The sequence below is a fragment of the Pleurodeles waltl genome, chromosome 12, assembly GCF_031143425.1.
Source record: "Pleurodeles waltl isolate 20211129_DDA chromosome 12, aPleWal1.hap1.20221129, whole genome shotgun sequence".
In the NCBI taxonomy this organism is placed as follows: Eukaryota; Metazoa; Chordata; class Amphibia; order Caudata; family Salamandridae; genus Pleurodeles; species Pleurodeles waltl.
Window position 1 is genome coordinate 566,264,791 of NC_090451.1, and position 24,887 is coordinate 566,289,677.

The 24,887-nt window shown below is 47.0% G+C and overlaps 1 protein-coding gene across 1 annotated transcript in view; it reads left to right on the forward strand.

The window, feature by feature from the left end:
- LOC138268219 (FH1/FH2 domain-containing protein 1-like) overlaps positions 1–24,887 on the forward strand; it is a 1,001,023-nt gene that overhangs the window by 219,763 nt on the left and 756,373 nt on the right. The window contains exons 9-10 of the mRNA XM_069217669.1: positions 15,770–15,913; positions 17,822–18,180. Of these exons, the coding sequence (XP_069073770.1) occupies positions 15,770–15,913; positions 17,822–18,180 (503 nt within the window). The remainder of the gene's footprint in view (positions 1–15,769; positions 15,914–17,821; positions 18,181–24,887) is intronic.

Consider the following 24,887-nt stretch of genomic DNA (forward strand, 5'->3'; position numbering starts at 1 on the left):
ATATTTAAAACTATTGCGACGGATTGGAATATTTTTTTGCCACTTTACGCAGTCTCTAGAGGAGTGCAGGGGGATCAGCAGGGCCTTACTGGGATTCAGGGTTAGTCCAGAGGCCTGTGAGAAGAGGTCCAGGAGTTCTAGGTCTCGCGGGCCACTCACTGCTGGGTTAGAGAGGTAAAGGAGGACATCATCCGCATACAGTGCTACCCAGTCTTCTGGGCCCACGGGCCATGCCCAGCCTTCTACAAGTGGGTCCTCTCTCAACAGCTTTGCTAGTGGTTCAATCGCAAGAGCAAAGAGCAACAGTGACAGCGGGCATCCCTGACGGGTCCCGCGACGGATGGGGAATGGATCGGAAGCCACCCCGTTTACCTGAATACGCGCGGTTGGGTTGGAGTAAAGTAGTTTTACAAGGCCACGGAATTTGGGTCCAAATCCATTCTTTCTTAGAACTTGTTCTAGATACGACCAGTCCACGGTATCAAAGGCTTTTTCAAAATATATCAGAAGGAGGGCAAGGGGGGACCCAGTCAAGGTGCTGCATTGAGCCAGTGCGACGTGCAGGCTACGAATGTAGTGTCTAGTACTGCGAGAAGGCATAAAGCTGCATTGATCTGGGTGTACCAGTGAGGGAAGCACCTCCCTCAGCCTGGTAGCAAGCAAGGTTGATAGCACCTTAATCTTGGCGTTCAGCAGGGAGATTGGTCTGTAAGCCGAGCGGTTACGTGAGGGTGGTTGGGTCTTCGGGATCGCCACTATTGTGGCTTGGTCTATTCCGGTGGGGAAACGGCCGATCCTCTCCGCTTCGTCAAACATATTGAGCAGGTGGGGGCTTAAAATGTCCCTGCATCTATTGTAGAGCTCAGACAGGAAGCCGTCTGGTCCAGGTGTTTTGCCTGACGATAGTCCGGATATGGCTGTCGTGATTTCGGCCAGGGTTATGGCTTCGTCCAGGATCTCCCTGGTCACCTGCGAAATTTTGGAGAGGGTCATATCGTCTAGAAGAGGGGACTCCCTTTCAGCTAGTGAATGGGGGGCGCACCGCGTATAATTGAGCGTAGTAGGAGGCAAAACTCGTGCCAATTTCAATGGGAGTCTTCGCGACTGAACCCGCCTCGTCCGCGACCTCAGGGATAATTCTGTCGGCTAGTGGGCGTGAGGCTAGCCAGTGCAGGAGTTTGCCGTTTTTATCACCCCATCCGTACACACGAGCCGCCGATGCCCTCCAGGTGTGCTTTGCGGCCTCAAGCACTAACTGTTTTATTTCTTCTCTAATCACTGTTAGACGTCTCAAAGCGGATGCTGATGTGGCGGTGGTCTCAGACCGCTCTGGAGCTAGGGCTTTGGATTCGAGGGCTGTCGCTTGCAGGTCGCGCGCTCGTTCACGGGCGCGCACGCGGTGCTTAGCGTAGCCTCTAAGTGTGGGCTTACATGCTGCCCAGATCATGCCCTGGGATTGTACGGACCCCAAGTTTTGTTCAAAATATTGGGTAAGGTTATCCCTTTTTCAAGGATATAATCATTGTTCTGTAGGTACCATGCATTCATGCGCCACTTGGGACGCTGATTCGGGGCTATGTCACCTAGTCGGATTCGTACTGGGGAATGGTCTGAGATTCCGCGAGGCAATATCTCAGCGCCAGTGACTCTAGAGATATCTAGTGCAGGCATGAACACAAGGTCGATTCTTGCCTGAGAATGGTGATCTGGGGTGCCAGGTCCTCCACACTTCACACAGACCTAAGCCTGCTATCCATCCACTTAAGTTGGTTGCCCTCCCGGCTCGGGTGGAGGAGATTGGTCCGGATACATCTAGTTTAGGGTCCAGGACAGAGTTAAAGTCTCCTCCAATAAGTGTTAGTCCCTGTGGGAGGTCTATAAGCGCCCGGCGGAGAGTTAGTAAGAAAGTATCGAAGCCGGCTGGGGGAGCGTATGCACATATGAAATTAATCGGTGACCCGTGTAATGTACCGGTCACTGTTACAAATCTACCTTGTGCATCTGATTGCGTGGAGGTGACCACTATGGGCAATGAGCGATGGAATAAAATGGCCACCCCTCTAGAGCCCCTTGAAAAGCCTGCGTGGAAAACCTTGTCAGAGCCCCCGTGCTAGGATGGGGCATTTGGTTCAGAGTAAATGGGTCTCCTGTAGGAGGACCACCGAAGGGGCATATCTGCGCAATGTGTTAAACACTGCGGATCTTTTGATTTTATCCAGGAGGCCGTTTACATTCCATGAGAGAATCTGTGTCAGTGAGGGAACTACTTGTGTCATGTCTGTGCGGTGGAAAATCGGGGACCCGACCAGGGACCCAGAGACGGACATATTGACTGAAGAGGATCTGTACGGTAGGTGTAGGTATTGCAACGGTGACTTATCATAACCACTTTACTAAGCCCTAACGTGAGCTTTAAACCCCCCACCCTCCCCCCACCCCATACTTCTACATTGAAGCATCTGTCGCCCTAGTGCCCAACAGGGGCAACACAGCCGTATGGACTGCCATTGAGTGGAGTGGTGGACCCCTCCTGTGCGTCGGATCAATTACAATTAACTAGTGAAAAACCCCTACCCTTAATAAAGTCGTTGGGGTGCACAACATAGCGTTGTCGTGGGTGTGACCCTGCTCCATTTGTGTGGGACGGTACCTGGTACAGTTGGTGTGGCCCAGCGAACTGGAGTTTAGTACGTGCGAGGCCAGTGTCAACCAAGTTCGGGGGACTGGCTCAGACTATCCTCTCTCTTTTCCTCTCCCGAGGCTCGATCCCCCGGGTGGTCTACCGGTCCCTCCCCTGGCGGGGGTCCAGGACAGGTCGGGTGTCCTCATCTGTTCGGGCGTTGGAGCTCCTCAGTCTTCCACGTCTGGACCTAGTACGTTTCCGACCTCTCCGCGTGTCCGCTCGTGCGTCAGGTCGTACTTCTCGGTATCCCTCAGACGGACCAGCTGGACCCCTTCGGTTCCCGATACCTTCTTCAGCCAGTCCCATGCCTCCTCAGGTGTCTCAAAGAGGTCCGCCTTGCCGGCCAAGATTACCTTCAGGCGTTCTGGGAAGAGGAGCATATAGGAAAGTTGCATCGCTCACAGTTTCTGTTTTACTTGTTCATATGATCGACGCTTGGTTTGGACTTTGCGGGTGTAGTCTGGGAAAATTAAAATTTTCTGATTGTCCTAAAGGAGGTCGGGGGACCGCCTGGCTTCTCTGAGGATAACATCACGATCTTTAAAATTGAAAAAGCGCGCTATCATGGGTCTTCTGGGGCCGCCCGGTGGAGGCTGCGGGTCCAGGGCCCTGTGCGCTCGTTCTATCGCGAACCATGGTGAAAGAGAGTTCTCCGGCATCCAGGACTTAATCCAACTCTCCAGAAACTCGGGAGCTCTGCCATCCTCAGCTCCCTCTGGGACTCCAACGAAGCGCAGGTTGTTGCGCCTGGAGCGGTTCTCAGCATCTTCAGCCCTGCGATGTAGTTCGCCAGTCCGAGTTTGTAGTTGGGCCACCTTGATTCTAAGGTCGGCCAAGTCATCCTCCATCTGCGAGACGCGGTTCTCCACCTCTGTGATTCGGCCCACTGCGTTTCTAAGATCTTGTCTCTTGAGGCCCATCTCTTCTCTCACCTCTCCAATCTTGGTTTCCACTGCCCGCTGTGAAGTCTGGAATGCAAGATGTATGGCACTGACCCCGTCTGCGGCATGGTCAGTAGGTGGAGCATCACCTCCAGTCCGAGGAACCGTCGGCGTGGTAAATTTATCAATCCTCTGCTGGGACGGCTGCGCCTGTCTAGAGGCTCTGTCCTTGCCCATGTTGTCCGTGGGGTTGAGCAGGCGCAGTTACGTTCCCGCAGGGGCGAGGCTTAGCCGTGTCAGTGGTCTTATATTTCTTCTCTCAGAGGTGGCTCCAAGTCGAACCGTTCACCCCAGGGGGGGGAGGGTCCAGTCAGAAAGGTGCTCGGGAGTTGGTCAGCATCCACAGGCCGGGGCACCAGGTCTTTCAGTAAATCCGTGGGAGAGATAGAGTCGCCTTTCCTCCGTCGCAGTGGGTCCCAGGATCGGTCCAGCAGTGGGGGCCCCCTCTTCTCGTCAGGCCAGAAGCCAAGGAGGTGCTCAGTTGTTGGGCTCCCTCAGGGCAGCGATCGTACACCGGGCGTCTTTATTGCTGTCCCCGTACGAAGCGCCGCCTCAGGGCAAGCTCAGGGTAGTCGCTCCTCCTCACCCCTCTGCTCGTTATTATCGATGTGGGCGCGGTCCAAGCGCCCCGCAGTCCGGGCGCAGAGCAGGCAGACTGACCACAGAAGGGGCTGCCCCCGGCTACCGTCTGAGCCGGCCGGCTCCTGGGGCCCCCAGAACCAGGTCCACCCGCCTGCCGAGCGGTGGTGCGCCGCGCGACTCCTCAGAAGCCCCGGGGGGGGGGAAGCAGATCCCCAGGGCGCGGCTCCGGCAGCTCCAGGACTCCCTGGCCGGCACGGCCGGTCCGGGAGCTCACGCCACGGGACGCCTGGCGGCTCCCGCCTCGGAAGCCTTCCCGTCTCTTTTTTCTATTAGGATGGCGCCGCCTCCTGACGGCGCTCAGGCAATCCGGATCTCCGGCTCCTGGTCCACTGGATCCCGGGGGACCCGGGCCGCCCCTCGAACCAGCCGGCCCCGGAGCCACCCAGGCCCGGCCGCACTCCTCCTTTGAGCGGCAGCCAGCCGCGTAGCTCCCAAGGAGCGTCGGAAGGGCGCGACGCCTCCGGGCACGGCCCCGGCGGTCCCGACAGTCCCCCGCCAGCAGAGTTTATTCGGGAGCCTGTCCTCCGCCAGCAGAGTTTATTCGGGAGCCTGTGCCACGACACAGGGCATCGGGTGGTTCCCGCTTCGGATGCGTTCTGGTCCCTGGGATGGTGCCGCCTCCCGATGGCACCCAGGCACCTCAGAGCTCCGGTCCTTGGTTCACCAGAGTCCGGGGGCACCGAAGCATCATCGGAGACCCAGCTGGGAGAAAAAAACAGGATCAGGTATGGTAGTAGGTTCAGGCGTATGACGGAGGGGTCCAGAGCACTCTCAGAGTGCGACCGCCATCTTGACGTCCGTAGCCATGCCCACCCACGCTTGCTTTTTAAACCATTTTTTCCCGCAAATCTCGCGAATTTGCAGCAAAAAAAATATTTTTAAAAATGATTTTTTTGCTCTTGGGAGTGGGGGAGGGGAGCCTTTGGGACCCTCCCACCAGTGCTAAGGGGGCATGCCCTTTTAATATTTTTTTTATTTAACTTTTTTACTGGTACTTGGCTGAAGTGGGGTCCCAAGATGGCTGCCAACACTTGGTTTGAAGTGTTGACAGCCAGTCAGAGCTTTGCATTTCCCTGCACACGCTCATCTTTGTTTGCGAATTCTTAGAGGTCAGGGAAATATAAATTTCTCAATAACTACTGAACCGATTCAAACCACATAAGCGAAGCGTAATCTGCGCACTGACGGCTAGCTAGCTATCTGTCAAATTTGGTGTAATTCTGTCCAGTGGTTCGGCCTGTAGTTGTGTCTAAAGAATCCTGTGGGAATTAACATGGAAAATGCAATGTTTTTTGAGCCCCCCTTTTTCTCGCTCCGACAGATCATATATATATATATATATATATATATATATATATATATATATATATATATACATATGTATATATGCTACAGATACACATGCTGTGCATATCTCGCCATCTAGTGTTGGGCTCAGAGTGTTACAAGTTGTTTTTCTTATAAGAAGTCCTTTTTTTGAGTCACGCGATAGAGTGTCTCCTCTTCTCGGTGATAGTGGTCATGGGCAGTGACTCCTTTGTTAGATTGTTTTCTTTCCGCCGTTGGGTTCGGACGTGTTCCCTCTCGCACCGGGACTTTCGGGTCGGAAATTCTCTGTTCTCTCAAACTTTTCTCTTACCATCGGTTCTGTTTCGAAGGCGGTTTCTTCTGCATTCGATCTGATAGTGCCATCGGGATCAAGGAAACGCACTTTTGGGCGCTCGCGCCCACTTTGGGTCTACTGCATCATAGCCTGAAGGATCGGACCCCATTCCAATTCCGCAAGTTAGTTACTTGAAATAACTAACTATAACTGCTGAATTTCTCTGGTGTTGTGCGAGTAAATTCAGAACCTAACTATAATGTGTATATAATACTTTTAACCATGCTGATAGGTGTGTTGATTTTGATTTTTAGGGGCTCAACAGACATATCCAGAAAGAGAGGAAGCTGCTTAGTTTCATTTGATCCATTGGCTCCCCTCCTACATGTAGAACCGACTAGGGCTTGCAGTAGCTTCATGTTAGCAACTTGTGAAATATTCATAATCTACAAAAGTACCTCATGAAGGGGTAGGAATAACTGAATAAATGTAATGAGTAGTGTATTGTGCCTGGGTGGTTTCTGTGGCCGAGATGATGATGTGATCCATTACTCTAGAACTATTGGAGAATTGGCAGATCCATAGTTCATTCAATAGTACATCCTCATCTCTTATTGATATATGCCATTGCTCACTCGCACAACTGACTTTGGCAACTTTTGACTCATGAAGAAACATTTCCTGTGCCACCTGACCCTTTCATCCAGAGCACATGAGCACAGCAAGAAATTATGGTGTTTTTTTTACAGCTGCCTCCATTTCATAGACTTTGCCCTGTGGTTGGTGGTACTGCAAGTAAGTGCCATTGGTGGTACTACAAGTAAGTGTGAGTGGTGGGGTTCTGGGAGTCCAGTTGCCACAAAACTGGCGCTGGGAAAGGTCCCATGTCCCTATTCAATACCTATGACATAAGGGTTGAGTGATAATCAATAGATGTTCTGTGTGGCAAAATTGCACCTAGGTGCTTTCCAGTTACCCCACAGACAAGAGTAGACTCCAGCTTGCCTCTAGGCTGTCATATCGAGGAGGGACTAATGCTATAGAGGTCCCTATTCATCTCTGTGGAGCAGTCTTGACCTCTAAAACCCTGGTGATGTGGTTGGGTAAAATATTCAGCTGATCAAAATTGGAAAATACCTCTCAAAAGCCTGATTTAATACCTGTTTCAGGCCAAGTATGCTGGTAGATGTATCATATATCTAACCACTGCCTTCTTGGCTTCAGCTGCCAGGCTGTGCCCTTCATCCCAGACCAGAAATATCTGCATAACTGAACAGTCCAAGGTATGTGTTGCCCAAGTTCCATAATGAATGCCCATACCTCCATTTGGCCCTTGCTGTGCTGGGAGGGGGGATTGCCTGCTCGGTGAATTTTTCTGATCTGAAGTGTTTTTTATAGATTAGTTAGTGGAGAGGGGCAGATTGTTTTTGGATTGGAGTGGGGGAGATAGGAATGCGGCTGATTGGAGTGGGGTGGATTAATATAGGACCCACAACGTCGTATCCGGACGCAGAGCCAATCAACGCCACCTAATAGCACACAGGGGCATGGACCGAGAAAAATCTCCAGATCGAGACTGACACCTTGGGAAATTCTAAGATAAGGAATCTGCAACTAGACATTGTCTCTACCAGAAAAGGTGTTACCAAAAATAAATACCTTGTCTGTCTATGTCTGTGTGTTGATGTCTGATTGGAGTGAGGCAGATTGTTTTGGATTGGAGTGGGACATGCTGGAATGGGGCAGATTGGAGTGGAGCAGATTTCTTTAAATTGGAGTGGGGTAGATTGTTTTAGCTTGGAGTAGGGCAGATTGTTTTGGATTGGCCTGTGGCAGATTGGCCTGTGGCAGATTGGCCTGTGGCAGATTGGCCTGTGGCAGATTGGCGTGGGGCAGATTGGAGTGGGGCAGATTGGAGTGGGGCAGATTGGAGTGGGGCCGATTGGAGTGGGGCAGATTGGAGTGGGGCAGATTGGAGTGGGGCAGATTGGAGTGGGGCAGATTGGAGTGGGGCAGATTGGAGTGGGGCAGATTGGAGTGGGGCAGATTGGAGTGGGGCAGATTGGAGTGGGGCAGATTGGAGTGGGGCAGATTGATTGGGATTGGAGTGGGGCAGATTGATTGGGATTGGAGTGGGGCAGATTGATTGGGATTGGAGTGGGGCAGATTGGGATGTGACAGATTAGAATGGGCAGAATGGAGTGGGGCATATTGTTTTAGATAAGAGTGGGGCCGATTGTTTATGACTGGAGTGGGTCAGATTGGATTGGGGCAGATTGTTTTGGACAAGAGTGGGTCAGATTGGATTGGGGCCGATTGTTTTGGACAAGAGTGGGTCAGATTGGATTGGGGCAGATTGTTTTGGACTGGAGTGGGGCAGATTGGATTGGGGCAGATTGTTTTGGATTGGAGTGGGGCAGATTGGATTGGGGCAGATTGTTTTGGATTGGAGTGGGGCAGATTGGATTGGGGCAGATTGTTTTGGGTTGGAGTGAGGCAGATTCCTTTGTACTGGAGTGGGACAGATTGGACTGGGTTAGATTAGAGTGAGACAAAATGTTTTGTATTGGAGTGGGGCAGGTTTGAGTGGGGCTAATTGTTGTAGATTGGAGTGGGGTAGGCTGGAGTGGGGAAGATTGTTTGGATTGGTGTGGGTAGATTGGAGCTGGCAGCCAGATTCTTTTAGATTGGAGTGGTGCTGGTTGTTTTGGATTGCTATGGGTCAGATTGGAGTGGGGTTGATTGTTTGGGAGTGGAGTGGGGCAGATTGGAGTGGGGTGTGTTGGAAGAATTAGATTGTGGTGGATTGGGGTGAGTGGTTTGGTTTAGAGTGAGGTCAGTTGGATTGGCTTGGGGTCAGTTGGATTGAGGTGGGGTGGATTGGTATGAGGTAAGGTGCGGTGGATTGGAGTGGGGCAGATTATTTTGGATTGGCATGGGGCAGATGGGAGCGGGGCAGATTGTTGTGGAGTGGAGCAGATTGGCGTGGGGGTGGATTGAGTTGTACTGCACAGTTATGTGTGAAAGCATATTGTTTGAAAATTACACATAAGAAAAAAACAATGTTGCTTTACAGTATTTAGAACAAAATAATTGTCATCTTTTGAGAACAACGCCCATGAGCAAAAAACAAATCCCCAATATTAGTCTATGAGAGGGGTAGGCCTCGCAGTAGTGAAAAAAATGAATTTGCATTTTTTTCACTGCCAAGACATGTAAAACTACAAAGTACATCTCTGCCCTTTAATTACTCAGCATGCCCTAGGGGCTACTTATATGTATAAAAGGGTAGTTGGAAGCTTGGTAAGGGGTTTCAAATGCCAAGTCGACATGGCAGTGGGACACTGCCTTCAGGCTGCAATGGCAGGCCTAGGACATGTTTTAAAGCTCTACTTAATTGGGTGGCACAATAAGTGCTGCTGACCCACTGGTAGCATTTAATTTACAGGTCCTGGGAATATGTTTTACCACTCTACAAGGGATTTACATATAAATGAAATTTGCCAATCAGGTATATGCCAATCAAGCCAAGTTTAGAACTAGATCACAAGTATTTTAGCACTGGTTGTCAGTGGTGTAGTGCAGAGAGCCATAAGGCCAAATAGAAGAATTCTAGCAAAAAGTAAGAAGAGGAAGGCTAAAAGCTTAGGGGTGACCCTGTAGAGAGGGCCATTTCCAACAGTATCTGGTAAAGACACTCAGTCAATTGCCTCCTTTTAGTGAAAACCTCCAGTTACTTAAGGAAGTGTTCTGTTTCCAATCTCATTCAAATTTCCGTCTCACATTTAGGTGAAATCCCTTTTAGAGGTAGTATTCTGACCTGCATGTCTGCACAACCCTTGAATTCTGCATCTCCGCAGAGCCATTTCTAAACATGCATGATTGTTTTGATCTCCTTGGCCTTCAATTCTAAGCTTTCTCTCTCTTGTACAGTCACTTCTGTTTGTGGTATAGATGCATTGGATCTGTACTCAATTAAGTTTTGGCATCTTGTTGGCAGACTTATATGTAGTTGACTAGGGGGAAGCTTGCATTGAATGCCAATTCACTCTGTCTTACCTGGTGTCAATACTGGTGGATTTAAGGATTCATTGAAGAGATTCTACCCCACCTAACTATGAACCAACCACCATACACGTGGCCCCCAGCTTTTGTCCTGCACATTAAAGCTATGTTGGAACATGCAGGAATTAAGTGGTGTACGTCTAACCCTGCCATTAATGTTTTGCTAGTGTCCTGTCCCAGTCTCCAAAAAGAACTTTCTTTCTTTCAAGATAAGCTAAATTGAGGACTTCTGAAATGTTCTGCTTAATTTCAAAGCAATTCTTTGATGTTCTCACCATTCCCATGGATACCTTTTCTGAGGAATGTTGTTAACAGCAATTATTTCAAGCTGGCTTATCTATTATTTCATAGGTGGAGAAGTTTTTTATTAAAGAAGAGCTTTAACTTTTTTGGTTTGGGGATTTAACCTCTCAGGTGTTATTTGGCGAACTAATAATTTCCCTTTCTTTGGACACCATGGAGCTTTTTGGAATGACAATCTTGTGTCAATTTCACACAGTTGAGTGAGACCATGGCAGATATCTAGTACATTTTTCACCACAGTGCAGAATGTAAGGAGAGCATAGTTAGGATGGATCAGCTCCCTGTTCTGGTCTAAATCTAGAAATGCTTTCTGCAAGGATATATTAAATAAATCACCAGGGTTAATCTACTCAGAAGGAGTATACTTCCAGCAGTACCGTTGTTTCCCAAATAAAAAGCCATTTTATACTTCTCTGACTGGTATACATTCTGAAGTCAAGTCAGAATAATTGAAGACTCTAGAACCCTGGATCTGGACTAGACCCTCATCAATATTTAGGATTAGCCACCTGGACATTTGCACCCTACGATTCAGTTTTCAGAAGTCTGCATATAGCCGCTATTGGGCTCCAACATTCCTGACGTGAAATAGTTGAAAGTACTTTCAATATGCTGTATGATCTCTCTTTTCTAGAGTTTTGATCATTTCTGCAAATACTTAATTGATGCCAATAGTAAAAGATACTTCCTGGCAAAAAGTGGTTGGTGCTAAGATCGGTTGGAATACGAGCTTTTGAAGCAACATAACTAACGGGGGTGGCTCAGCCTAGCCTTTACAGGGCACTGATAGGCCTGCTCTTGGCCCGAGCACGCGCCTGGGAGAGTACATCGTTGCACGAAGCCCCGGTTGGCTTAATGGCACTCACAGGCTTTAATGGGCTCCTCCCCTGCCTCAATCTGCACTGGGCCTTGTAATCCTGGCCCTCAGTCTCCAGCACTCTCCAGCAAAACGTGTCCATATTGACCATACTCCTCACAGGAATAGTCCAACCCAAACTTACAAGCAAGGCCCTGCCAGATGGAAACACAAGCATTTAAACTGATTTCATTCTGGTTTTGGCCTTGTTGAGTATCATCAGTGAGGTATAGTTTAGATAGATTTGTGGCACAGCGAGCAAGGGACCCACCTCTGCACATTGACATGGCTTTTCAGAGTGTTACATTAAGCACACACAATGGGGGATGGAAAGAATGCTTGCAAATGGTCTGAACTACTGGTAATTGCTCTGGATAGCATTCCAACTAGTCCTTAAATTCACTTGCCTTAGTAGACAGAAGTCCGCCTAATGCAAATCAGTACTGGTCCTGCTGCTCTTGGAAACATTCCATATTGAACTGCCAGGCAACGCCCCATCAGAAGGAAATACGCAATTAAAGACTTGTTGCATCTTTGTTAGGACTCATAATTTATCGCTTAGGTTCTGTGGTACAGGGAACAGGGGTAGCACGTCTGGACATTCCTTTGGCAGTTTATGAAATTACGACAACCATAAAAAATATGTAGACAGGAATGGTTTCAAATAGTGCAAACCACTGATCATTATGTGCATTGAATTGCATGTAACCCCCTTTCATTCTTACTGGGCCTCTCATTTTGTAAGCAGAGCCAGGAGAGGAAGAAAATGGCCTACATATTCCAAATATGGATATCTGGTACTTACCACACCAGTTTCATCAGTTGGTATGTGTGGTCCATGATTGTCTGGTTTCCCTATTGTGGATCGTCATGGAATGTGCTTAGCTGGGAAACTTCCTGGTCTTGACACACTGTACCGCTGTGGATCCTCTCAGGGTTCCACCCTTCCCTTGATGACCCTTGATATGTGCCCGCCGCAAGTTTGAATAATATAGATGTACAAGCAGGGCCGGATTTAGGACGGTGCTGACCTGGATTGGGGGACGCTCACCTCAGGGGGGTGCTGTGTTTAGCAATAACTTAGAAACTTGTGATTTAAAAGCACCTTCTGAGAAGTTCCTTGGCGTCCAGCCTTCAGGAAGCAATTAAAATGTCATGATAACTCTTGTGATTAATGTTCCTGCTAGGGAGAGAGATGGGAGTTTTGTCGGCAGCTTTGACTCACCATAAAGTAGTGCAGCAAGCTAATGGGCCTGCTGCAAAGAACAGAGCTATATTTTCTGTGAATGGCTGAGTGTATTAGTAAAGCCAGCCTTTACAAGCGCTTTAAAACAAATGAATGTATGTGAGAGAGGGGCTGTGGAGAGATAAGGGTCACATTTCCCAGGTGGTAGTGAGTGAATCCGAGGAGATGGTCATGGGGAGGGGGCTGCCAAAAAAGACTGTTGCACAGGGCGCCACCTGAGCTAAGCTGTCCCTGTGAACCAGTCCTGCCACTCCTCTGTGGCCCATATGATATTGTAATTGGGGCACTATGTATAAATGGATGATCTGGTTATCCTGAGGCTTTTCCAGAGTGGATGACCTATTCAGTCATCTATCCCGGAAGTCTTTTAGTGCCTCAGATTCTGAATTTCATTTATCGCCTTTACAGTAATGGCCATGCTTCAACTCACATACTCCATTTGGGGTAGGCTTTGCCCCTGTCCATTTTTAGCCGCGATCTCTCCAGTTCTGTCTTGCATTGTGCAGTTATTGCTGGAATACACCGAAGAGGATTTGGCTTTCTGCGTTGTACAAGTGACAGAGCTGTAAGGGAAGATAGGTTTAAGTTTACCCCTTTTAAAATGTTGCATAGATAGTATTAGTCACTGTCCAGATTATGTAGTACATTTTATTTTTTCCAAAACATTTTTGTTATATTAGAAAGATTAAAACATAATACAAGACTCTAACATGCCCCTCAAAACAAATTGTAATGCAGAACTAAAGGTGGTTGATGTATGTTGGAGGTGCAAAGCTCCAGGTTGTGACCAGATGCATATTTCGGTCATGTGCCTTTTACACTATTTGAAGGATGCATGTGTTTTCTAAATGCTACAAGTGTCTGTCTTCCAGCCTTCAGGTAAATTGGCAATACAGCCTCTTGACACTTAGGATTTAGGCACCACTTCCTTCTATTTCCAAACGTGGCTAGCCAAGTCTCTTTCTGTTGCTTAATATTTGCTTTTGCAGACATTGGGGATCTGTCACGACACCCACACAGTGGATCTACAAAATCTTCTGATTTGCTTCACAAGAAAGTGCTATTAATGAAAACGAGACTAATCCACCACTCTAGAGCTCTGTCCAGCACAACAATCCTAGATAATCGAAATGTTCCACTCACTTTCCTGCACTTTATATTACTATCCGTCAAGCCAGTACACCTCACTTAAGCAATACCACCTATGAATAAGAAGGGAACGCGGCACACATGCTGGATATAGGGACATTTGCATTAATGTATTGTGTGACTGATTCGTCGCATCTTTCAAAATCCATCTCCTCATAGTACCCTTAAAGATATCTTTTTTTTTGTAAAATGGGATTGCTCTGACAGGTGCATTTTGGCCCTGCCCGAATCTTTCCATTTGAACCCCCTTCTTCCTTGACTATGTGGCTTGTCTCACTCCTGCTCACAAACAATCCTTTAATGCCCCTCGTGATCGCTGCTGCTAGCCACAGTTCTTGCCTTGCAGTGGTTTATGCAGGGTGAGTAGGTGTTTTATGGTTATTTGTGTTTGGTCATTTACTCCACTTATTTATCTAATTATTCCATGTATTCGTTCCTTATTAGGAGATGTGGTACCTTTTAGAACTTTACCGTCCTAAACAATTGTTTTCTCAGAAAGAGACTGAGGCGTGCAGAGACCATAATTGGCCTCTGCACTTTCTAGGTTTTCTTTTTATGAAGAACGACTTGGAATAGAATCCGAAATGTTCATGATGTTTCGGGACTTTTTCTATGGCTCATTTCTATTGCATGTTGCAAATATCTGCTTTTAACAACTGCAAGTGTTTGTGATGTAATCGGGTCTGAGGGGGTTGTTGGTGGATGTTGTACAAACTCTAGAGTATGTCCTTAGCGCATGACTGAGACCCCCAGCCTGCTGACAAGCCAGTGTTTACTATGTCCATTGCTGAGCCTAACAGAGCAACTGGCACTTCCCCCCCCTTCTAGGAGTATTGCTTTAACCTGTTGTTACTTCTCCTCCAGCAGGAGAGGAGGTCCAGATGTGTAGCTATATCGGACCACATTTGCCTGTCATATTTGCCGATTATTGGCATGGCACTAGCAGCTCTGGTGGACATTGTTTCCATTGAGGTGCCTCTCTCTTGCCTTTCATATAAGTGAGACCTATTGGCTTTGCCAATGCTTGTATGGTTATATGGGAGGCTCGGCTGGACATGGGTTTATTATGTAGTTGCTCAATACAGATGCCTTTTATCATGGCGTACAGCAGTATCACCAGGGAGACCGGATGCTTGCTACATATTTAGTTATTTTTAGAGTCAGATATGGTGCTGTGCTTTGTGTGGTATTTTCTACCAACAAGGTAAGTCTTGGCCAGGTGCTAGGTACCCTTACCAGGGCTGAACTCTCTCAGTTCCGACTCATTTTCTTGGCTTGCAGGGGTGGTTCCATTGCATAATGCCATTTTTCTTAGTTCGCTTCAGCCCCTTTCCGCTGGTGTTAAATGTCCTTCGGTACCCCATGTTTTCATAATCTCTAGACTCTTCCTTCTGTGGAGGTATGGAATGTTCACAAACCTCTGCCTGATTCAGTCGAGATGTAAATCATCACTGGGCTTAGCTCTAAATACAGTGCGGCACTGTGTCCCAAGTGATGCTAGTCCAAATTAGGTACCATTTCAGATTAATTATGATTGCTATAGAGCCTAGACACCAATGATGCTGACGCCAAAGTTTTCTTCAGATTTTTTAAAAGAAAGAAATATTTTCTTTACTGAAGAGTTTTATTGCTAGCTGCTTAACTTGTACCATGTATGTTAATAGATTCTTTAACATCACTTTTTAGGTACCTAGTTTCACAGCAGTGGCCTGAAAAGTACATGCAGAGCCAAATATAGAGACTAAATCTTGGGTCATTTCCTTAGAGTCATACCGACGTAGCCTATAAACCTAGGCTCGAGGTGCACACTATCTAGATATAGACTAAATCTTGGGTCATTTCCTTAGAGTCATACCGACGTAGCCTATAAACCTAGGCTCGAGGTGCACACTATCTAGATATAGACTAAATCTTGGGTCATTTCCTTAGAGTCATACCGACGTAGCCTATAAACCTAGGCTCGAGGTGCACACTATCTAGATATAGACTAAAGTGGTAACTGATGAATGTACTGAGCACTCGGGAATCCCTGAAGAACATTCAAGGGTGTGGCAATGGATTGTTACTCCCACTGGATTCGGTTTGGGGATGAGAAAAGAAGGTTCATTTGTATGTTGCATGAACTTGATTTTTGGTTCATGTTTTGCCTTCACGCAAGCCAACTGTCTGTCTTCCAGCGCTAACCATACTCTTGTGGTCAAGGACTGGAGTGGTGACAAGAAGTATTGTACTACTGATGTGTAGTTTAATGCAAAGATTAATGCTATTATTGTTTGTTTAGACACTCGCAGCTCTTCCTGATCAGGACTCGTTCTATGACGTTACGGACAGTCTGGAAAAGTTGGGAATGGAGAAGATTGTCCAGCGATATCTGAAGAACATAGGAACAGATCCAGATTTGAAACAGACATTCACTGTGTATGAAGTAAGGCAATTGTTTTTTGACTGTCGTTTCTGGTTCTGTAATAAACTTTAATCTACTACCATATATTTTTCGCCTTTTTGTAGCACTTAGTATGTCGTTGACGGGTGGAGCTGCAGGTGGGAACAGGGATACGACTCCTCAGTTCATTGTAAGGAACATAAACGGGTTAAGGATAAATTAAGAAAGCAAAAATTACAAATATATTTTAGATTACGCAAACTCTTACTAGCTGTGACATTTTACCAGGGATGTTTTTATTTTTAAAAACTGCTGATTCTAAAGGCCTGTTGGAAGGGAACCCCAGTCGCATCAATGCAAAATGCCTTTTAGTCGACAGGTGGACATAATAAACCTAAGCACCTTTAGAGTACTTCAAAGATTCAGGTTCTCATGTATTAACCTTCTCCCATGTGTTTGGCACTATGTCACAAATGTATGGACTGAACAGAGAAGACTATTGGTTAGATCAAGATGACTTGTACAGTATTAATGCAACCATATACCACTTGGTCATAATGCTGTCGTATGATTGCTGCAAACAAATTGACAGTCCTTATAACAGACCATTGAAAGTTGTGCATTTTCCTTGAAATCCATGTCCAGCATGATTAAGAGCAGTACTAGCCTGGCCTGTGATAAGTAAGAAGATACTTTATTGGTTATGTGGTTTTCTAAGAGATCAGGAGGTGTCGTTTTCCAGTTACAATGATTCTCATAGTAATCTGTCAGCAGTTAATGTGCTTTATGTCTGCTAGTCCCAGGGGTGTAGCTTGGTCAATATGATTGGAACGGTGTGAGTTTCAAATTCCCCAACTATCATGTTCGGACATCTTGTTAAAACCCATTATATGAGAAGCAGGACATGAGAGAGGGGCTTAAGGGATAGTGGAAAGAGAGGAGGGAGGATTATTAGGGGTCCTCAACACGCATTATCAAACTAATCAACATTTTATGGCCTTCAAATGAATAGATAGGACAAAGGGAGTGTGTTTTTGTCAGTGTGGGCATGTAAAAAATCCAGGTGGAATCAGACAGACACTTCACATTACCCAACTGAAAGCATTTATATCCAACTATTTACCAAAGAATACCATTTTCAGAGGGTGTAGCACCCCCCACTCCCAAGCTACACCCCTGGCTGGTTCTTTACCACAGACTGTGCCAGTCTTCACAAGATGTTGCAGTATTGAATCTGAGGTTCCAAATTAGCAAGTAAGATTTTTCGTTTTCCTGTCATGGAGCCTGGAGTTTGTACAAAGACTGTTTTATACCTCTTAATTTCATTGGTACCCTGACACTTTGGATGTCATTAGAGGTGTGGGGTGCCGGAGACGATAGGCTGAAAGGAGTCATTGGATTGACTGACAAAGGAGGAATGAAGAGTAACTAACATAGTGACAGACTAGTATGCAAAGTCTAGTTTTGGCAGCAGAAGTGCTTATTGCCCCATTCGCAATCATCTCTAGTATGTTAAATAATTGTGACTGTAGCATCCGTGAAGGGGTAACCTGGGAAACTTGAAGGGTTTCCTCTTATGTCTCTGCAACAAAATGAGTGCTTGTGAATGGCTATAGATTGGAGAAGGCATCTGATTGAGATCATGGGCCGTAGGGTAGGTAACATTTTGTCATTGTGCATGGTAATGGAGGTGACTGTGCAGCCCTAACGAATTGTGTCAAACTGATGGCTTGGAATATCAAGATGTTATTAATGTATTGCTGCACACACAGTTCTGGCTTCTTGTCAGCATGATCTACTAAATGCGCATCTCAAGTATTGTAAGTGCTGCAAAAGGGTCCTAGCATGGAGGGAATTCTGAAACATGTGAAGATAATAAATTGGTCACTATTTCCAAAAGATCAGGCGTTGCTGTTTACAAGACATTTATTGTTGTATTTCCTTTCAAAGAACGCCATAAAGCAAGAAGATGGGGACCATGAGGATGCATTGTCAAGTTATCGTAAAGACAGAAAGAAATTGTCACAAGCTGTTGAAGGGGACAGGCAGAACAAGCAAGCCACAGGAAACAGTAACATTTCTCCACCACCCTCTTTGTTGACAAACCATGTGCAAGACCAGTCTGGCCCACCAACTTTGCCACATAATTCAGTCGCCTTTGTGGAAGCAGGCCACGAGCTTGCACCATCTCCTGTGAAGCCTCTCTTGATAACAGTGAGCCAAACACCAACCACACCTTCCACATCATCGTCCAACACTTTGAGTAATGGCAGCTATGGAGCATTGCCCATTGTCAACGAATCATCACTGTAAGTACTGTAAAGAGATGCTTGGATGTATTTTTTTATAAGTCTTTGATGGCGTACTTGTAAGTCTATCACCATGTCATCTAGTATGAGTTGAGGGAATATATGTGCTGCTTAGAGCAAAATAATGTATTGTCTAAATACAATAAGGCTGTTTTTCAATTTCTGTGCCTACTATAGAATATAGTCACCTATAAAACATGATCTAATAGTTAGTGCTTAACCCTGCTCATAAAGACTTTGGAATTTTATTAATAGACCCCTAAAAAAGCCTAGAGTCTTTAGCTAGTAATTGCAAAAACATTGTTTACTCCACTGTCATTACATGATTGTATTCTGATTCCTGGAGACTGAAATCAGTGTTTTGCAGATCCAGAAGACCACCTTGCCACTGAGGTCCTGTGTACCTTTTGGGAACTAGGCTTCAGACATAGCCTTATAGGGGCACTTATTGGGGCTCCAGAGCACAGAATCAAGTGCCTGCCAGGAGGCGTGGAACCACAACAGCACCAGGCAGGCACATACATTCTATGCTTGCTGCCTGCATGCCTGGGAGAAGAGTGAGCGCGCCTGTGCACGTCATCCCCCAGAAGAGGTGTGGCCAGGCCAACTCACTTGGCTCCACTACCCATTTCTCCACTCCATTGTTGAGGAACTGTTTTATTGTTATTGTGCTCCTTGCCCCCAACACTCCTTGGCCTGTGTATTTGATTGCTTCTGGTAATTAACAATTACTGATAGGAATAGGGAAGTGCAAGGCTGTAACCAACCTACCGAAACTGAAAACAAGCTCTTTACTCGATTGTTCCTCCAGCACACTGTAGGTGTAATAAGTAGAGAAATTGAATTAGCTTAATGACGCTTATCTCCCGCACCCGATCCTCAGGCCCATGCTACTTACCTTTCCCTGAATTGTTCACCATCATCAGAGCTGCCTGTCTCACCAGTTAGTAGCCCTGCACCTGAATCTTCTTGTCACTCGCCTTCTGTGCCCTTTGTATCATTGCCCACCTTGGCTTGCACACCAGCTAGGGGCCTGCCAGCTAAAAGGAAGAGGCAGCTGTCAACTGTCAGACCAATAAGCAATCAGTTACCTTCTCTGGCAGCCCTGCTGGATTCCGTTAGACATAGTGGGGCTGATTCTGCGGACACAGAAGGGGTTCTGTGTGGGAAAATAACTGCCACCTTGGAGGCCAAGTTAAAACCCATCTATGACTGGTTAAGGGGCATTAAGGTTGACCTGTCTAAAGTTGTATTGGCTTGTGCCTCTGCCCCACTCAGTCTGTTGACCTCTGTCCTGCCTTGCCTTTAGATAAAGAGGATCTGAGGCCATATCTCTATAATAAGCATTCTCTTTTGTCAGTGTCCAGTGATGGCCCAGTGGGTGGGGGGAAGAACAAGAGAGGATGAGGTGGATAGCAAAAACGGCCCAGTAGGTACCATGTTAACCTTCAATTAATCTTCCACTGAGGCATGTGCGTATGTGGTAGTATTTTCAAATGTCCTGTGCCCTAAATACTATTGAAACTCCTGTTCAGTTAAAAAAAAAAAACAAGGTTCTGCACTAGCTTCACTCTAAAGCAGATGTGTCTTTTGCCTCTGTATCTGACATTTTGTTGGTTCACAGGGTTGGTTGGGTGGACCCCCTGAAGAAGAGTTTAGTGGGACCTTGTGTGGTTATAAACTTTAAGTGTCTAGTTGTTGTCTGGGGGTGGTTGTTCCGGTGTGTCCAAACTTTGGTAAACCAGTGCACTATTAAACCCTTTCCATTTGGTTAATATTGTCACCATCTGCAGTTGGAGTCTTTGAATTCAGTCCATCACACCAGGGTGTCCATTTTCTCTATTCCCACTGCTAATCATTTTTTGTCATTTAATGGTTTCCTAGAGATTGATTGACTTGTTTCTGCCCACAAAGCAACAGATCTTTCTGCTCCATCTATCTCCTATTGTTGTAAGCTGGGTATGTGTTTCCAAAATTGATTACTAGTAAATCTGTTGTTACTCCCGTTCCTGAGTTGTTACCATTAAACTCTCCATTGATTCCTATGGTCCAGACCACCCTATCCTATCCCTGAATACATCACCAGTGATTACTACTATCCTTGCTGACCCTCCATTAGTTGACACAGATGCAGCAGCAACACTTCCTCTTCCATCATCAACTCATTCAGTTTGAATGTCGATGGGGTTAATTTGAAATAAAGGGACCATGAGTGCCGCATATTAATTGATGGTCAAGGTATCTGCTTTTTTCAGGAGACAAGGGTTGTCAAAAATGTTTACAGAAGTGGATTTAAGAGTTACTGTGTCACTGCTGAAATTCACCTGTAGGGCGACCACGAGGTGGGTTGCTTGTTTGGTTGAATTATTACATTGATGTGCTCTGTAATAAAGCTGTCTTTCTCGTCACCTGACATTCAAGAGCTGATTATAACTCCTCCTAATAGGAATACCTCTTTTGCTAATTCTGGTAACCAGAAAAAATCCCCAACTTTTTATTAATTGGACACGATCCAGGCTTCATGTGGATCACCCAGAATCTGTGACGCCCTCACACACAGACTTCGAGCAAGCAATGGCCATTCTCTCTCTAATGCCACTCCTGTTCCTACCTTTCGTTGAAGGATGTACTCCAGCCACATCAATCATATCCTTCTTGAATCAGGATATGGAGGTTCATGGGGGATATGATAGTGGTATGTAGAGGAGAGAGTGACCATAACCCACTGATTTTAACTGTCCGCAACTTGCAACCATGTGCTATGTTGACCCCTAATTAGCCAAGCCAGCACATGCTGGTGGTGACTAATAACTGTAGGATTATAAACTTGAATGCCGTATTCAGCTCTTCTAGGGCAGTTTCAGGGATCTAAGGCAGTGTGGCTACCTAGATGCTATGATGCTTGAAAACTGAGGGAACTGAACTATGAAGAGATCATTGACAAGCATATTAATCTATTCGCAGGTCTTAAAGATGCCTTTGTGAAGAATTACAAGCAGGCCCTCAGGAATCCAAGATCCCTTGAGTGATTTACAGTACAGTGCAGGGCACAAAAAGATCCTCGTTACTGCAATTAGAAAGGGAGCCAGGAATGAGATCAGGGAGTCTAGAACTCAGTATGGCGCTGTGATAAGAACTGGTAAGGCAAATTGGCAGAACAAAAAATTGGATGGCCACTTAGAGGCCTCCATCGCTCTTAAGTCATTTTATTCTATAATGAGCCAGGGCAATGGGAATGCGGTCAAACCCTTGGAGATGTTCATCCAGCCGAATAAGTGAGTAGCTCATTTTGAAAAATGTTATTCTCTTTTGCTACAACCCGCTCAGGTGCAAAAGACCAATGAGGAAGGAGCAGTCCAAATTTTACAGTTACCACCGTCCTTGGTTTTCCTTACCCTTGCTGAGACAGCAGCAGCGGTCGCTTTGCGGAAGTGGGTAAGGCTGCTGATTGGCACAAGATTGCATCTGACCTTTTTAGTTACTATCTGAATATATGGGGGCCTATATCAGTGTAGTGGCCAATGCGATTGCGGCTGGGATGGCAGCACTGTTGAAGGGAGACTAGATCCTCCCAGTTAAAAAATAAATAAATAATAAATTCTAATTGGCCAACTAACTGTCACCCTATCAGTCTGCTAGACAACGTGCAAAAGATCTTCTGTAAGCAGGTCTTGGCAAAGTTGTTGGTGTGGATTAATGAAAACAAGATTCTTACCATCCTGCAGCCTGGATTTAGACTCAAGAACTGAACTGTGGACCAGGTCTTTTGCTTCTTAATGGCCAAGAGGTAGACATTGGACATTGGTGGGAAGGGGGGCACTTTATGTTGCTTTTATTGATCTTCGGGCTGCATTTGATCCGGTTCCGAAGTGGGAAATTATGGGAGGTACTTTCTAGTCAGGGAAGACCTAGTAATCTGCTCAGTATTATTATGCAACTTCATATGGGAAACTATGCATGGGTTCGCTGGGGCCCAAACTGTGAATTGACAGAGAAAGTTACATCAGCAAAGAAGTGCACTAGGGTTTTGTGTTGGCCCCAACTTTTTTTCTTCTATATGTTAACAATTGAGTAGGGTTCTTGATAAACTGGCCAAATGATTCCCCAATCTTAGCTAGCCAGAGAGTTCCGGTCCTTTTTTTTCCACAGACAATACCCTCCTTGCTAAGATATGGGCTGGTCTGCAAACCCTTATTAATAGATTTAACCTGTTCTGTGAGTTATATGGATTTGAAATTTGGCCTTAAAACTAAGCAGATGGCCTATCACAAGGGGAGGAAGGCTAGAGTAACTATCAGCTTGGGTAGGGAAGTTTTGGAAAGGGTAAGGAATTTGATTACTTAGGGGTTTACTTTTGGGGCTCTGGATTGTGGGCCCCTCAGATCTCTAAGACCTCTCTTATGATTACCTTCAGGCTTCGGCCATCCTTAGATTTGCCAAGAGGGCTTCTTGGTAGCCGATTGTAGGAAAATGGCTCCCTGTTGCAGTTACCCCCCACTTTTTGCCTGATAATGATGCTGACTTGACTGATAAGTGTGCTGGGACCCTGCTAACCATGCCCCAGAACCAGTATTCTTTCACCTAAAATGTACCATTGTTTCCACAATTGGCACACCCCTGGCACACAGATAAGTCCCTTTTAAAAGGTACCAGTGGTACCAAGGGCCCGGTGACCAGGGAAGGTCCCTAAGGGCTGCAGCATATGTTGTGCCACCCTAAGGGACCCCTCACCTAACACATTCACACTGCCATTGTAGATTTTGTGTGTTGGTGGGGAAAAAAAGGCAAAGTCGCCATGGCATCCCCCTCAGGTTGCCATGCCTACAAAATACTGTCTGTGGCATAGGTAAGTCACTCCTCTAGCAGGCCTTACAGCACTAAGGCAGGGTGCACTATACCACAGGTGGGGGCAAACCTGCATGAGCAATATGCCCCTACAGTGTCTGCCTATTCTTAGACATTGTAAGTACAGTGTGGCCATATTAAGTATATGGTCTGGGAGTTTGTCAAAACGAACTCCAAAGCTCCATAATGGCTACACTGAATGCTGGGAAGTTTGGTATCAAACTTCTCAGAATAATAAACCCACACTGATGCCAGTGTTGGATTTATTAAAAATGCACACAGAGGGCATTTTAGAGATGCCCCCTGTACTTTACCCAATCCTTCAATGCAGGACTGACTGGTCTGTGCCAGCCTGCTGCTGAGAGACGAGTTTCCTACCGCCTGGGGTAAGAACCTTTGTGCTCTGAGGCCAGAAACCAAGCCTGCATCGGGTGAAGACTCTTAACACCTCCCCCACTGCAGGAACTGTAACACCTAGCAGTGAGCCTCAAAGGCTCAAGCTTCGTGTTACAATGCCCCAGGGCACTCCAGCTAGTGGAGATGCCCACGCCCTGGACACAGCCCCCACTTTTGTTGGCAAGTCCAGGGGAGATAATGAGAAAAACAAGGAGGAGTCACCCACCAGTCAGGACAGCCCCTAAGGTGTCCTGAGCTGAGGTGACCCCTGCCTTTAGAAATCCTCCATCTTGGCTTTGGAGGATTCCCCCAATAGGAATAGGGATGTGCCCCCTCGCCTCAGGGAGGAGGCACAAAGAGGGTGTAGTCACCCTCCAGGACAGTAGCCATTGGCTACTGCCCTCCCAGACCTAAACACACCCCTACATTTAGTATTTTGGGGCACCCCAGATCCCAGGAAATCATATTCCTGCAACCTGAAGAAACAAGAAGGACTGCTGACCTACAAGCCTGCAGAGAAGGAGGAAGACGACAACTGCTTTGGCCCCAGCCCTACCGGCCTGTCTCCAACTTCGAAAACCTGCAACCAGCGACACATCTGACCAGGACCAGTGACCTCTGAAGTCTCAGAGGACTGCCTTGGACTAAAGGACCAAGAAACACCCGTGAACAGCGGCCCTGTTCAAAACCAGCTACTTCTTTGCAACAAAGAAGCAACTTCTAAAGACTGCACATTTCCCACCGGAAACGTGAGACTTCTCACTCTGCACCCGACGCCCCGGCTTGAGATCCAGAGAACAAACACCAAACACCTCAGGGAGGACTCCCCGGCGACTGCGAGTCTGTGAGTAACCAGTGATGACCCCCGCCCCCCAAGCCCCCATAGCGACGCCTGCAGAGGAATCCAGAGGCTCCCCCTGACCACGACTGCCTGTAACAAGGGACCCGACGCCTGGAACCAGCACTGCACCTGCAGCCCCCAGGACCTGAAGGAACCGATCCTCAGCGCAGGAGTGACCCCCAGACGACCCTCTGCCTAGCCCAGGTGGCGGTTGTCCCGAGAAGGCCCCCCTGTGCCTGCCTGCACCGCTAGAGTGACCCCCGGGTCCCTCCATTGAAACCTATACAAAACCCGACGCCTGCTTTGCACGCTGCACCCGGCCACCCATGTGCCACTGAGGGGGTGTTTTGTGTGCCTACTTCTGTCCCCCCCCCCTCCCCCTCCCAGTGCTCTACAAAACCCCCCTGAGGACACGGGTACTTACCTGCTAGCAGACTGGAACGGGAGCACCCCTGTTCTTCTCCTTAGGCGCCTATGTGTTTTGGGCACCTTTTTGACCTCTGCACCTGACCGGCCCTGAGCTGCTGGTGTGGTAACTTTGGGGTTGCCCTGAACCCCCACGGTGGGCTGCCTAGGCCCCAGAATTGAGACTTGTAAGTGTTTTACTTACCTCCTAATCTAACCT